The sequence below is a fragment of the Cyprinus carpio genome, chromosome A23 (assembly GCF_018340385.1).
Source record: "Cyprinus carpio isolate SPL01 chromosome A23, ASM1834038v1, whole genome shotgun sequence".
NCBI lineage: Eukaryota > Metazoa > Chordata > Actinopteri > Cypriniformes > Cyprinidae > Cyprinus > Cyprinus carpio.
The window spans coordinates 11691957-11707746 of NC_056594.1; the positions used below are offsets into that span (position 1 = coordinate 11691957).

Here is a 15790-nt window from a genome sequence, read left to right on the forward strand (position 1 = left end):
AGTTGCACTACCAAGGACTGAAATGCTCCAGGAAAGCTCTTTTCATGCTGAGCTAATCAAAATGACCACAGATGATCACAGTTGAAAGTTAAATGGCTTTGTGTGCCATTGAGAAGGTGATTAGCTACACCTGATTGAGTTTACAAGTTATATTTAGGAGGGGGGTGTTCCTTTTTCCAACTCAGTGATTTTGTTTGTTTATTTTATTTACACACAGTATTTATTTTATTGTAGCTGTGCCAATTGCATGACACCGCTGGTCATGTGATGTAAAGATGGCGGTACACATGAGTGGGCGACCTTCTCCATGTAGAATACAATAAAAACTTATTTTTCTAAAAGACTGATATTGTATGGCCTCATGTGAATTTACATAATTTTAATGCTATTTCCCAAAAGCGCTGGTCATTTCTTCATTTGTAATTTAAAAAAAATTTGAATTACACTTTTAATTAGTACTTTTTTAATGTTGAAGGAGTGAGAGATGCCGTTTTTTCCAATATGGGCAGGCCTATATATTTCTCTGCTCATGTCTGAAAGGCTGGCTCCAAGCATTAGGGGTGGGCTCTCACTCTCTGATGGTTTTCCACTGAGTATTTGTCAGGTCAGACTGTGCACCGCCCGGCGGTCTCCGCTCCTCTCCGCGGGTTATTTATTACCTCTCTCTCCCGCCGGCAGCGCTGTGGCTCCGGGCCGCTGCCAACGACGGCGCGGGGGCGGGGACGACTGCAAGGGGGTTCTCCACATCCGACAGGACTGTGGGCAGCGACCTACACTGAGAGAATATGAAGAAAACAAAGTTGTTGACATGTAGTAATATACTGAAAAAGTTGTGTAATAATAATAGGCAAACCACTAAATCAGAATTTTACTGAAAGTGATACTGCTTTTAATCAGCAAATAATTGTAAACATTTTGAGCTATTCACAAGTGCATACTTCATTTTGGTTTTTGGTGATGTACCAAACCTATAATACATGTACTTTATTAAATATTGGTATGTATATGTATGGTAAATATGTATGTTGTAATCCATGTGAAATTATCAGGCAAAGTATCAAAATATATTCTGATAGCAACAATGAGGCCTCATAGATTTTACTTAATGTTTGTAGTCTGAAAAGCTACCTAGGAAGAATAGAATAAAAATTTTAAAAAATTGAATAACTTTATTGCCAACATTGTAATATCAAGTGGATGAATACTGTCTTATAGATATTCATAGATATTCATAACTCTAGCATAGACATTGAACTTAAGCATTGTTTACATATTACTATGTGCATAGGCTCTGAACCAGAACAATATATTATTACATTGATTATTAGATCAAAAGTTGTTGAGTATGTAAGTAGTTATTTTACACATTTACTTTTATCAGCTTGTAAATTTAATTAATTAATTTATTTGAATGTTTATCTTTTTTTATTTATTTATTCATTCATTCCATTTTGAGTTTGGCTGTGTAGTTATGAGCATGTGAGAGGGAGGTGACCCAAACTTTATGTAATAAAAAAGCAGATAAGTTTCTTCTACATGCATGTTGTGAAATGTGAGACCATTTCATGTGCTGTGTGAGTGGGTGGCACTTCCGTTTCGATGAGCAAGAGGAGGATGCCACAGGACTTGTTCTGCTGAACTGTTGATAATGTGGGGGCTGAAAGTTCAGGGGAAGCCGTCCTGAACCAAACTGTAGGTTGAACGCCACATTGTCATCTGTAGATTTAGGGGAACCCCTCCTTCACAAATAGAGTCCCTCATGACTCACCAGTGGTTATGATGAGAATAGATGTGCGGGGGCAGGGTATCCCCGCGGGGGATCCTCACACTTGGGGTTTCAGGGATCTCCTGAGGTCTCTGAGAACCTTTGACCTTTAGATTGTTTCCAGTTTTCTTCTGATATGTCTCTGTGGGGGCGATTTTTGATTGCTAGATTGAAATGATGCATAGGAAGTCTCACAGTCTTGCAAAATCTTTAAGTCCTTAGAGTCAAACAGTAGTGTCTATTAGACTAAGCAGATTTATCAAATGTATCAGTAATGATGATCTTTGCCTTAAAAATATTTAGTCAGTTCAGAAAATATACAATTTATATTTTTAAATGTGTTTTTATCTAACACTCATTAAACCAGTAGCTGCTTGTGCACCTCTACAGTATCCAACAACACCTATCATCTGATCATCTTTGATTATATATAGACTGCATCTTATAACGATTATGTCAAAATCAGATTAAAGTGTGGATAAAAACCATAAAAAAAATGAAATGAAAATGAAAGTAAACCTTCTTGTAATTGTGTAAAGAATGGTGATGTCGTATGTAAATAGCACAGTCAGCTTCATCAGATTTTGTCAGATCAACTTCAGATCAATTTTGTCAGATTTTGTCAGATTTGTCAATAAACATAGTAGGTTTATAATTGCATTTTACCAATATAGGTAAGATTTGTCCTTTTAGATTTATATATATATATATATATATATATATATATATATATATATATATATATATATATATATATATATATATATATATATTGCATAACATCAAAATCTTTTATTATGTTTGAGAGATTAGAGGATTTGGATTATAATTATAAAAATTATTATTAACAGGTTATTGCTGCCAAAACATTCAGGAGTATAGCCTTCAATGGCACAGTTTATTTTTGTTTACATTAAAATTAATATACATTGAATGTTACATCAGTACATTTTTCAGCCACCCTGTTACTTTTGTAACTTTGTGAATGTATTTTTACTGTAAAGTTCTGGTAACCACAGCCTCCATTATTTTACAACAAGGCCACATGATGACTTTAAGTTCAAAATGATATCAGATTAAAGAACCAAAATTGGCCTTTCTGGCAGCTTTCTCCAATAAAAAAAAAAAAACATATAATGCCATCCAAATAAACACAACACGAGCTGAGCTAACATACAAGACTGAAATAAATCCAGTAAACAGAAAATATTGTGTTGTGCAACATACTGTAAACCAAACAATAAAAATATGAAAAAAGTTATGTGCATTTCTTTAAAAATTTAATATTTTAAAGTTATATATAATTTTATTTTATTTTTTTTACGTTATACTGCATTTTAGGTAACTTACAGTGATAGTTCTTTTTTGTAACATTATTTCTATGCATAATATAGTAACTTTTTAGTCAACAAATCTTTTGATTATATATATATATATATATATATATGTGTGTGTATATCTATCTATCTATCTTTCTATCTCTATCTATCTATCTATCTATCTATCTATCTATCTATCTATCTATATATATATTGCCCTTAAATGAATAAAGGTAACCACGTAACTGGAGGAAATGGTAAATAAAGCCTAAATCAAATGATTTCTCTGAACTTCATGCAGTGACTGGAAATAGTGACGCAACCTCGTCCGTCGCGGACCCCCTTGAGTGCGCTCGCGCTCGCGCTGCCTCCGCTGTTTAAATGGGCCAAGTTTGAGAAGCAGCGGAGAGTGCAAATCTTGTTTGGTCTGGGTCTGTGAACTAAAGCGTGACTTGAGCGACGTATCAGGGGTTAAAAGAAAGAACGAGCGATAGAGAAAAAACAAAACAAAAACACAGTCCCATTAGCGCCAGGCATCATTTGCAATCGAAAAGCCGCACATAGATAGCATAATTATTTCTGTCCTCGTCAGATATGAAAATGCTCCGAGCCAGTCTGGCTCATTACACACTGTGCATGTACTACTGAACTTTTACATGATCTACACTACATATACACGGTTTATTATGTGTTAAAATATACTAGTCGTATGTTGCCCTCGTTACTTTCTGGACAGAAATAAACTTATCACTGCAGTTGACGGAGGAAATAAACATAGCGAAGTTGCCACAGTGGTTATTTTAAAGGAAACGCGGGATAAACGACCATTAAAGCACGCTCAGCGTTAATATCTGGCGGAGATGTCAGGCATTAGTCCGATTAGATGTGGTGGGCAGGAGCGCGGGGAGACCCGTCATGCGAGCAGCGCACTGAGGAGAAGAGTGAAGTGGTGAATGGCTGAACTTAAGCGCTCTGCTGTCAGCCAGCGACGCGGGAGTCGTGCGTAAACACACCGGTGCGCCTGGAACTCCGCGAAGAGGGACACAAGTTGGGACGCATGAACTGCTAATCACTCGTTACCGGCGCTCCGCTTCGGGTAACATGCCTGCCATCAAAAAGGAGAGACTGGATGGAGAAGACATGGCATTAGCCGCCTTCAACCAACCCGAATACCTGGCCCCTTTAAATGCCACAGCTATCCCCGTGGTGACCCCTCATCCGCCGCCGTACGATCACATTTTCGCCCATCACCAGCGCGCGTACTTGGGCTTTCGCGACGCCGCGCTGCATCAGCAGCACCTTCACCACCACTCGGACGACTTCATGCTGGAGAGCTTCTCGTCTATCCCGGACTTTCAGCCGTTTTTCGACAACGGGGAGCCTTGTATCGAAGTGGAATGCGGGGAAAACAAAGCACTACTGTACATTAATAAACTGTGCCAGGGCAGCAAAGGGCCCTCCATCAAATACCGGGCTGAGTGGCTCACCCCAAACGAGTTCCAGTTCGTGAGTGGAAGAGAGACAGCCAAAGACTGGAAACGGAGCATTAGACACAAAGGTAAGTCAGTGCCGCGTGCAGCCGAATGGATATTACTTTTGAAATAAGGGCTCATCGACACTCCGTCGTGTTTGTGAATTAATAGAGCAGCTCTTTTAGGGATAAAAATAGGGGTTTCTGAACAGCAGCTACTTTAGTTCATTGAGAAGAGCTCTGTGCATTGAATCGAACGGCTTTGGATTCGCACTGTTGGGAAAAAAAGGTGAAAGTCGTTTTTACGCACAGATATTAAAGGAAAGGAAAACATTTTTACTTGAATTTAAAACTAAATCTGACTTAAGTGCACTTCTATGTAAAGTTGTTTTTGTAATGAAGTGGAGTAGAGCAGGATTATGAGACCGTGGCACATATTCAAGCAGTTATGGATTAAGCAATTTGTGTTTAACAGTTACTAAGATTTCAACCAGTAGACTTTCTGAGGTCTAAAACATCACACTTGATGTTATATTACGTGTAGTAACTCTGGGTTGAGATATCTGCTAACTAAATTGTTTTGGTTCGTGGGTTTTTATCATTGTGTCGCAATAACATTTTTATTTACATCCACTCAGTCGCGATAATTTGTCATTTCTGTTCAGTTTACGACTTTTCGGAGTTTCATCTCGATTTTCTTTATCAGCTTTATCTGCAGGTTGTCACTGATTTTTACTTTACTACTTTTAAGACCGCAAATTGAGCTTAAGTTTTCGTCTTTAGTAAGTTGCTATTTTTAATAAATCATTATAGGTTTAAAAATGTAGTTATTGTTCAGGCTGTGAAATACATGCCTATATTGAGTTGTTTTTGAAGTGCAGTACATCAGGATTAAGATACAGTGGCACATTATCATATGAAGCAGCTTGTGTCTTCAAAGATTAAAAGTGGGAAAATGCAATATTTTAATACATATTTTGATTTGTTACAGTATGTGGAATAACTTTGTGCCGATGTACCAGCTCATCTAAAGAGTTTTATACAGTTTACTTGAGTTTATTCCTAGAGGTTTCAAGTCTTCTTTCGGACAACAGTTCATTTCGGTTAAGACTAATTTTGTACATGTGCACTCTGGGTATTACACTTGGTCACTTACTATAAATAAAATGAATGTCCTTTTAAGACACCTTTGTTGCATGGTGACTCTGTCCCATGGATGAGTTTGACAGAGGGGTGTATGACTGCAGGGGTTAGTCACTTAAGGGGTGCATACGCTATAGTTTCATTGGAGTCATAAGGTGCAGGTCCATTTGTGAAAGACTGTTTAAAAGCAGATTTTGTTGCATGATGCTAACATGACGTGAATTCTGTATTTGAATTCTAGATTGTTTTGTACTCCATGTGGGCATACACATTTACAGGAATCTGAAAGGTTAATGATTGTGCTTTTATTTTTTAGGGAAAAGTCTGAAGACACTTATGTCCAAAGGAATCTTACAGGTACATCCTCCAATCTGTGACTGCCCTGGCTGTAGAATTTCATCTCCTGTGGTAAGTGTGCAATTCAGTAATTGGATTAAATGTGCATTTTAAATATATTGACAACATGTTCTTTTATATATCTCTTTAAATGGATAGTTTACACAAAAATGAAAATTCAACATTTTGTCTCTTCCAAAATTAGACTCAGTCACCATTCACTTTCATTGCATCTTTTTTCCATTTAGTGAAATTCAGTGTGCTTAACAACTAACAATAAGGACTCAATGCTAACAAAATTGTCAGTTTTGGATGAACTGTCCCTTTAAAGGTTTCAATAACATTACAGGATGACCAAGTTTGTACATTGTCTTTGTGTGTTGAACCTGTCCTGCATGTAAAGCATCAAGAACATTATTCAGAGAAAAGTTAATCAGAGGATGACACACCACTGCTGATGAATTACACGGTTTGATGCATTTTTCTCTGAATTGCATTAGAGATGTTAAGAAGGACAGTGACTTGCTGTTAGTGCTGTCATGGTTGTTTCTCAGAAAGTAAATAAAGACCAAGTACAAAGAAATGTGAAATGGTTGGAATTGATTGTTTTGGTTTATTGGACTCCGAGCTGCAATGTAAGGTCACAGATTGTCGGTAGCAGATGTTCCAGCAAAATATGCCACACGCTCCTTATTTTCACTTATTCAGGACGCTTCATCGATCATGTAGACGACAAAACTAGTGTAGTGTCCTTGAAGTTCAGAAAGAAATTGGGAGTAGTTGATAGATTCATCTCTCTAGAGGGCATTTTTGCAGATTTTTTGGTTTCTGTGATATGGCAATGTCACTGACAGGGATCATATACTGAAGTTAATCAGTAATATTAATAGGTGATGTATGGACTTTCATATCTCTTTATTCTCACTCTGTGATATCTCCCACCTTTGTTAAAACAATCAGCTTTGTGCATTGCGTGTGTAAGTGTGCAGCAAGCCGGCTAGTGGTTGGCTGCTTGCAGTATTTGTCCACGCAGGTGCTGTGTTTTTATCTGAACTGAGCGCGTCTGTTGCCGCCTCTAACGGTTAATCTGGAGGGGAAGGGTGTAAGAAGCTTACTGAGCTACTGAACGTAGCTACCGGTGATTACTAAAGCAGCGGCATGCAAAGCGAAGGCGCTTCAGATAAGCTGGAGGTGTTTGAGTGATGCAGGTAAACTGTTGAGGAGGGCCTGAGCCAGAGCCAGAGGAGATAAAAACTTAATGGCTTAGTTGTTTGGGGCCCTTATGTTACCTCTCACTGAGGGTGTTAGAACCTCATGGAGACTGATTTTGAAGATGAAGTTATGGAGGCTCGTCACTAGCTCTGTCTGATTGTTGTCTTATCATTCCCGAAGTGAAAGGGTTCTGTTGTGCCGTATCATCTGATAGTGTTTGGATGAATCAAACCCTGACTGAAATTGTCTTGCTTTAATTGGTTTAACCAGCTTCTGGTTATTTCAAATCACACGTAAAGTTTTCTTGAAGTTTGAACGTTCTGCAGAATTTCTGATATGACAACTTGGTGAGATGGTTGTTGTATTTGATCTTTAATGTGCACTTTTACTAGACCTTTTTTGATGTACCATATATGTGAGTGATTATATCATGGTTATCTTTAAATGTAATGGCCTACTTTTCTATTCTGTTTGAGTAATATCTGGATTTGTAGTTCGTTCATCAGTTTCATATCCACTCAGGTCTTTGGCCTTCTTTTGGTTTCTCCCTTAAAGTGCCCCTATTATGCCTTTTCAAATATTACATTTCATGCAGTGTGTCATCAACCCTCTAAGGACACCTTGGCAATTGAATCACCATTGGCTAGTAAATTTTTCAGTTTACTCGCCAGACTGATATAATATATATATATATATATATATATATATATATACTATATATATTATATATGTACATGTTTTTTTTAAAATGGCACAGCTTTTTAAATACCTGAAAGTACATTCTTAACATAGTCAGTCAAGCATTATAATATGATATCTGGATAATCAAGTATTATTTAATGATAGAACTTTAGTAATTATAATTAAAACTTGGTAACCGTGTATGAATGCATAGACATTTTATTTTGTGGCTACTGGTTTGGTGCAGTTAGTGGCACAAAAATTACACACTTTGCCTTTAAGGAAAAAAACGACTGTTTGCAAACAGCTTTCCTAAACACTTTACTTGCCCGCAATTGGTCTTCCAAACAGGAAGCCATGTCCCAACACACTTGATTAGTTGGAGTCAATGTTGCACAAATAAACAGAGTAACATTAAAAAAGCAACAGTAATTACACTTTTCAAAGAAACAACATCTGGTGTACTCATAGTTGGGATAGTAGAATGTGTTGGTATGATGACTCCTGTAACTCTACAACCAGATAAACACTGACAGTATATACACACTTTCTCTTAAAGGGGTCATATGACGTTGCTAAAAAGAATTTTTTTTTGTGTATTTGGTGTAATGCATTGTGCTTATGTGGTTTAAGGTTAAAAAACACATTATTTTCCACATAATGTACAATATTGTTGCTCCTCTATGCCCCACCTTTCTGAAACGCACCGATTTTAACAAAGCTCATTGTTCTGAAAAGCGAAGTGTAAGCTGTGATGCCGTGACTTGCCGTCTCCTGGCATGATAATGCCAGAAACCAATGACAAAACCAATAAAACCCATGACAAACTAGGCATTTATTGCATCCAGTGGGGACATAATTACTGATTATAATGACTTATACTGTCTTTTTACGTGTTGTGTATCGCGCTGGGTAAACATAAAACCATGTCTGCATTTGTGATCGGAGAAACGACAAACAACAAGTGCTACTCTACACTGCTCAAAACTTGTGTTTGAATCATCAGTGGCAAATCCTTTAAATATGAAAACGTACTTACAGACTGTGAGTCTTATGTGCCAGACTGATTTTTAAATTATATTTAAAATGCGCTGCACACATCTGAATATTTGGATTAAACTGCTCTGCAACAGTGTTGTAAATACAACTTAACCACTGATTTCTAGTGGTGTCCTCTTTTGGAAAGCCAAACAAAGTAGTTTTGCTTTCACAAAGAAACACATAGAGTCTCCACAACATGGTAGTGATGGCAACAGCGAGAATAAAAGTTACATCTTCTTTCTTTGCGTGAACATTTGGGCGGCGTTATGCAAATCTTCCAACATCGTGACGTAGACATGGGGGCGTTGTTAGAATGAGCCGTTTTAGGAGGGCATGGTTGACTCTTAACTTTTATAAAGAATATCTCTTTGGATTTGAGACTTTAGTCTTTGCAACTTTACAGATCATCTTTATGCACCAAGAGATTGTAACACTCCAAAGAGAAAGCAAAAATTAACATCGCATCATATGACCCCTTTAAAAACACTCACTTTCACACTATATAAATCTTCACACGTTAATGCTTCTGTGTGAAAGAAATATTAAATGTTGAGAATATAATTAACACCTCTGTATTACTTTCACTGTAAGGATTTTTAATCTACACACACTTTCTCTTTCATTGTACACAAAGTTTGTCAAGAACTTGTTCATGCTTTCTAACTGCAGTTTGAATACTTCTAAAGAAGTGCTCTTAAATGGTTGACCTGGATCTTATATCTTGTTACTGATGTCCTTATGTTACTGATGATGAAGAATATCTAAGTTTGCAGGAGGAGTTACAGGAAGAGTGTGAACAATAGATCATATACTTACTGCTAATTCTTTAGCATTTGAAATTGACAACTGCATATTGTAACATGGTGGCTTTCAGTTGACACAAAAGTCTTGTGAAGTGTATGCCTCACATCAGTAATGTGATAACATGTCTGCTGTTGCACATCATCCAAACTCACTCTCAGTTCGGTTGTGAGTCCTGAAAATGGGGAGTCCATTTAGTTACAGAATGTGTTTATCAGTGACTTCAGTAAATGAACTATATAATTTCTTTAGTGCAAATGTACTCCTTCTGTTTGAGTGTAGCTTTTATGAATTAACATCCATTCTAGAGTCATTCTTAACAGCTCAGTGCCATTTGTTACACTAATTACTCAGTACCTGCAGTTTTAACAGGTTTTTTTTACCCTCAGCAACTATATCCGAGGCAAACCTGCACTATGGTGAAAAGTTTTTTTTTCAAGGTTACGAGTTCATCATAACACCTAGCTTAGGTGTGATATGTGACTGTGGACCTTTGAGCTGTTGTGGTCTTCCTGCTAATATATTATATGTAGATTTATCCTAATGAAGCATGCTTGATGACATAGCACCATTGTTTGCTTGTTTCTGTGTGGACAGATGAATGATTCTGTGTTGTTGTTACTTTAACAGTCAGAGTCATTCAGTCGGCCTGGCTGTTGTCTCCCAGGAGAAATGTGCTTCCTTTTCCTTGTTTTTTCAGCGGAACTAGTGGAGGCTGGCAGGAAATTACACTCTGCGCTGTCTCGTAAATATCTGGGCTTCCCCCCGCTGCGTCCCGGGTCAAGAAAAAGTTGTCACTGGGGGGTTGGGAACAAGGCTGGTTAAAAAACACGGAAGATGGTGATGTCGCAGTCTAAACATTTTAGAGTTGGTCCTTCAAAGAGAACAATCTCAGCAGTTGTTGATGTATTCATTGCACGGCTGGTACAGCCTTCTGAGGCAAGAAGAAACTGGACGTGGATGGAATAGTTTTCCCAAAAATGAAAATTCTGTCATTATTAACTCACCCTCATGTTGTTCCAAACATGCATGCTGTTATTTTTCCTGTGGAATGCAAAGACATGCATGATCTTGCAGCTCTTTTAATGCAATAATAGACCATAGTGACCAAATAAAAAAATAAATAGAAAAATAATTGAGGGAAACGTGTTTCTATAGATTACTGAAATTTAAGTTGTTATTCACGGATAACCTTCCTTTCTGCAAAGCTTGTGTACAGACATTTTTGGAGTGTGGTACGGAAAGAAGGGCTTAAAGTCGTAATAAAGTGCAAATAGTAACAGATCTTTTCTTCCGTATTGTGACATGCATCGAAGTGTAACGGATTATCAGTTTATTCATTAGTTGTAGATTGGATTTTAAAATGTGGCCATTGCCCTAAAAAATGAATGTGCCTTTGCAATCGATTGTAAGAAAGGGGCAGGGTTTAAGCAGGCCAAATGATTGGAGAAGTCCTGCATATGTCAATGGAGAGAAGTCCACTGTTTCATTGGAAGATCAATTATGACATTTTGACAAAGTCCAAAAAAAAAAATATATATATATATATAAATGAAAAGCATGCTTGGATAAGATGGTAAAAATAAGATGTATAATATACAAAAGTGAATTTTCATTTTATGCTGACTTTAAAAGGAAAGTTTACTCAAAAATGTAAATTCTGTCATCATTTACTCACCCTCCAAACCAGTATGACTGACTTTCTTCTGTGAACCACAAAAGAAGATTTTTTGAAGAATGTTGATCTCAAACACATGCAATACACTGTATGGTAAAAAAAACACTATGACATTTCTCAGAATATCTTCTGTTGTCTTCCACAGAAGAACTGAAGTCATACCGGTTTGGAATGACATTAGAGTGAGTAGATAAAGACAGAATGCCATTTTAGGTGAATTTTCCCTTTAATGAGTTATCATTATTTTATTTCAGATCTTGCACTGTTCTGTGGGATGACGTGATAAAAAAGGGGTTTGTTTACGCCAGTAATTGAGGTGTCGACTGTGCGATTCAAATTTGCTAGAGCTGCATTAACGGCAGCGTAATTAGACAGTGATGTTTTTGCTGTGGAGTGTGTGGTATTAGGTGAGGTTTGTTAGCGTAGACCAACGCTCATTTGACAGAGTCTTGCTGGAGGGCTGGGTACGGGCTGACGCCACACAGTCTCATAACAGCTCCCTCGCTGTGGGGGGTTAGACTCGATGTGTGTGTGTCTGTGTGCCGTACCAGGGTTTGTGTAGCAGAGTGTTTGTATCCCTCACATGGAGCCGAGGCTATGCTGCTATGGCAACGGCAGGATCCCTCCTCAGGACAGCAGCAAGCAGCCAGGCAGTCTCTGCAGTGTGTTGCATTCATGAATTAAAGCAAATTAGAGCCCACTAGAAAACCGCACCAAACTCACAACAGGCTTTTTCTGTTGATTTTATTAGCCGTTTTTGTTGAAATGTTGTCAGAGGAGTCAGTGCAGGAAAGGCTTACAGGCAGGTGGGGGAAGACTGTGTGTGTGTGTGTGTGTGTGTGTACTGGGCGTGTCTGTGTGGGTGTTGGTGGGAAAGGTATAGGGCTTATCTGTCAGCTCATACAGCTGATCATTACAAAGCCACTGCGGCTGTATGGACATACTCCTCCCAAATATCAGTTTTTACATATGGCTGCCACAGCTCTTAACTGTTCAGGTTTCACACAAAAAAGTACAGTGTCATGCTACACTTTATATAAAACTTTTCAAAAAATTATTGTAGAATTATGTTTTATTAAATATAATTATTTTAATTATTGCAAATAATATAAATAAATGTTTACTCTTTATTTAATTCTCAAAAGGTAATTTTACACTGTCTTTAAAATCTGATTGGCTAAACAGCATTTCAAGTGTGCAGATATTTTGTCCCAAGCATGTGGGCTTTTTTTACTGTTTGCATCACTCCATGTTTTTTTTTTCTGTTTACTGCATTCTGGACTGTCTTTCATTCTCTGCACTGCTCAGCAACTATTATCAGTTGATCCTGCTTTGGCTTTGTTCTGCGATACAAAACATAGACAAAACAATATTATTTTTAAAATGTTATTATTATATTATGTCTGTTACACTGCATTAAATAAAAACCGACAGTTATAATGTTTATAAGACAGTTAATAAGACATTTATAATGTTACAAAACATTTCTGTTTCAAATAAATATCATTCTTCTGAATTTTCTATTCTTTAAAGAATCCTGAGAATTTTTTTTTTATCAGTTCCCACAAAAATATTAAGCCTTGCAACTGTTTTCAATATTGACAAAAAATAAGAAATGTTTCTTGAGCATCAAATCAGCATATTAGAATGATTTCTGAAGGATCATGTGACAGCAGCAGACATTACTCCAGTCTTCAGCTTTACCATCACAGGAATAAATTATTTTAAAATATATAAAAATAGAAAGCAGTCATATTAAATTGTAGTAATATTTTAGAATTTTACTGTTTTTAGTGTATTTTTTTAATCAAACAAATGTAGCTTTTGTGAGCATAAAATACTTTTTTTCAAAAAAACTTTCAAATCGTATCAACTTACCCCAACTTTTGAACAGTAGTCTATAAATATTTAATAATTGAAAAAATATATGTAAAAGAAATGAAATAATAATAATAATGCATTTTATTTATAATGTACTTTTCTTAGTACATTACTTTTCCAAAACGCTACTGCAAATATAGTACAAAATAACCCTTATGAATTTGTATGTAAGCTTTATTTGTAAGCTTTGGATCACTTTATATTAAATGTGTCCTATACAGCTTCCATTCATACGTTCTCAGTTTCAGCTTCTATATTTTGGACTCTTGGGAGTGAGTTGGAGTCAGTACCTATCCATAAAGGTCTCCTGTGGCTGTCTTTTTTGAAGGGAGGGGGGATCCAAATGTAGGCAGAGAAATCTTGGCTCGCATGGCTGGACTGCCACTGACCTCCCCGTGCCGGGAAACGCTTCACTGGGCTAACACAGCCCACTCACCCTATGGGTCGGGGGGAGTTTGTCGGCCCGGGGGGCGGGGGTGGTGGGGGTGTTAGGGGTGAGGATGGGAAGCACACTCCCCTTCAGCTCTCTCTTACTTACCGTTTAACTTACTCCATAAATGTTGTAGCACTGGCAACAAAATAAAACAGTGTAGTTTTAAAAACTTTCATAATTTGGTTTAGTGAAAGAAAGTTTTTCTGCCAGTGTTTGCCAACTGCATACATTAAAATAGTTGATTAGATCCCGTCACGTGGATGTAACTGAACTCTGTGGCAAATTTGTGGCAAGAAGGAGTGTGCACAAAGTACATAAAATTTCTTTCTCTGAATTATCGAATGTGCCAGTAGATTTAAGTGGGCACATTAAACCCTGCCACACCAACCCACATGCCCCCACCCCCAGCTTATGCCAAGTCTGCCCAGTGTCCCGCCTCCACACGCTCAGCGCATACACAGACACACACACAGAGGTTAGAACAGACAGGCGCGTGACTCATTAGGCATTCGTCCCCCGGGGACAGTGCTGGGGGAGCACACCACAGCTGCAGGAATGTCATGAGCTGCTACTGCTGTGTGCAAATGTGTGTGTTTGTGTGTGTGTGTGTGTGTGTGTACCTTAGCAGAAGGCCAGCGCACCTTTCAGAAAATACAGTGCCAAGAAAACGTCTCTCGGCTTTTCCATATCATCCTTACTGTCTGAGCCAACAAGAAAATATGTGAGGATGACTTCAGAACTCAGCAGTAGACTGAAACACATTATAGCTACGGCCGATGATACACCGGATAGATCCAGTCCCACCTGCTGATTAGTCACTAGTGTTCTAGTTTAAAATGCACGATATGGTAATCTGAAACACCTGTTCACCATATCACTGCTCATCATCTTAGAGACCAACTATTAAACTTAGTGTACTGGAAAGGGACTGTGTTTTCTAGTGTTCATGAAGTTGGAAAAGAAAATAATGTTTAATGAAAAGTTATGTCTTTTAATATTTTCATTATTTAGTAACTTTACAATTGGCTTTTGAACCATATTACGGTCACATTTAGAATTTGAGCATGTGAAATTGGATACAAATAGGATGTGATTTCATGCTCTTCGCTGTTTTTAATTTAAAAAAGTAATATCAAATTCTAATTGTGTAAATATACAATTTATTAAAGTTTCCAACAGCACTTGAATTTAGCCAGTAATTCATTCGTCTGTGGCATTTTCAGTAGATCCTCTTTTGGTCATGCATCTTCTTGTCATATAAATTTGCAGGCCAGAGCTTGGCAAACTTTAACTTTTGTATGCAGCGGAACACAAAATTTCTAACATTTATTATTATTATTATCAATGTTGAAAACAGTTGTGCTACTTAATATTTTTGTGAAAAACATGATACATTCTTGTTGAAAAGAAAGTTCAAAAGAACAGCATTTAAAAAAAATTAAAAAAAATAGAAATCTTTTGTAATCTAAACTGTCACTTACTGACAAATCTTACTGGCAAATCTTACTGACCCCTATGTTTTGCACAATAACATATATATTCTTCATCTTCAACCAGAGGTCACAGTGTTTTTATACTTGCTTGTTACAGCCCAATATAATTTTGAGCAAAGTTTTCTCCTGGCTCATTATGGCTTATCTAAGGGCAGCTTTACTGTGCTGTAATTCTGCTGTTTTCTTGCTCCCTCTTGTGAGGTCTTTTCTGTGAGGAGACGGTGAGAACATCTCTTATAAGTTCGAGGCGTCTCAGCTCATGAGTTTTATGGGACTTAAGACAGAAACCCCAACCAAGCTGATTACTCACTTCGAGTTTACATGTGTGATTTTATATTTGTGTGTGTGTGTTTGTACAAATGTATATATAGCGCATCTCATTAAAGGGCAGACATTACATGTGGGCGGACTTATTCATAGAAATGCTGCTTAGAGGAAATTCATATTCAATATTTTTCCATGCCTGAGTGACAGAGTGTGTGTGAATGTGTGTGTGTATGTACATGTAGGCGGGAATTGAAGCCCAGGTTTTTTAT

General features: G+C 37.3%; 1 protein-coding gene across 2 annotated transcripts in view; it reads left to right on the plus strand.

The window, feature by feature from the left end:
• Positions 1 to 3487: 3487 nt before the first annotated feature.
• The window catches only part of LOC109055122 (sterile alpha motif domain-containing protein 11-like), a 58061-nt gene continuing 45758 nt past the window's right edge, over positions 3488 to 15790 (plus strand). The window contains exons 1-2 of one of the 2 annotated variants that reach the window (XM_042713159.1): positions 3488 to 4642; positions 6015 to 6106. In XM_042713159.1, coding sequence (XP_042569093.1) covers positions 4186 to 4642; positions 6015 to 6106 — 549 coding nt within the window. In that variant the 5' untranslated portion in view covers positions 3488 to 4185. The remainder of the gene's footprint in view (positions 4643 to 6014; positions 6107 to 15790) is intronic. The other variant, XM_042713158.1, reaches the window with a different exon arrangement.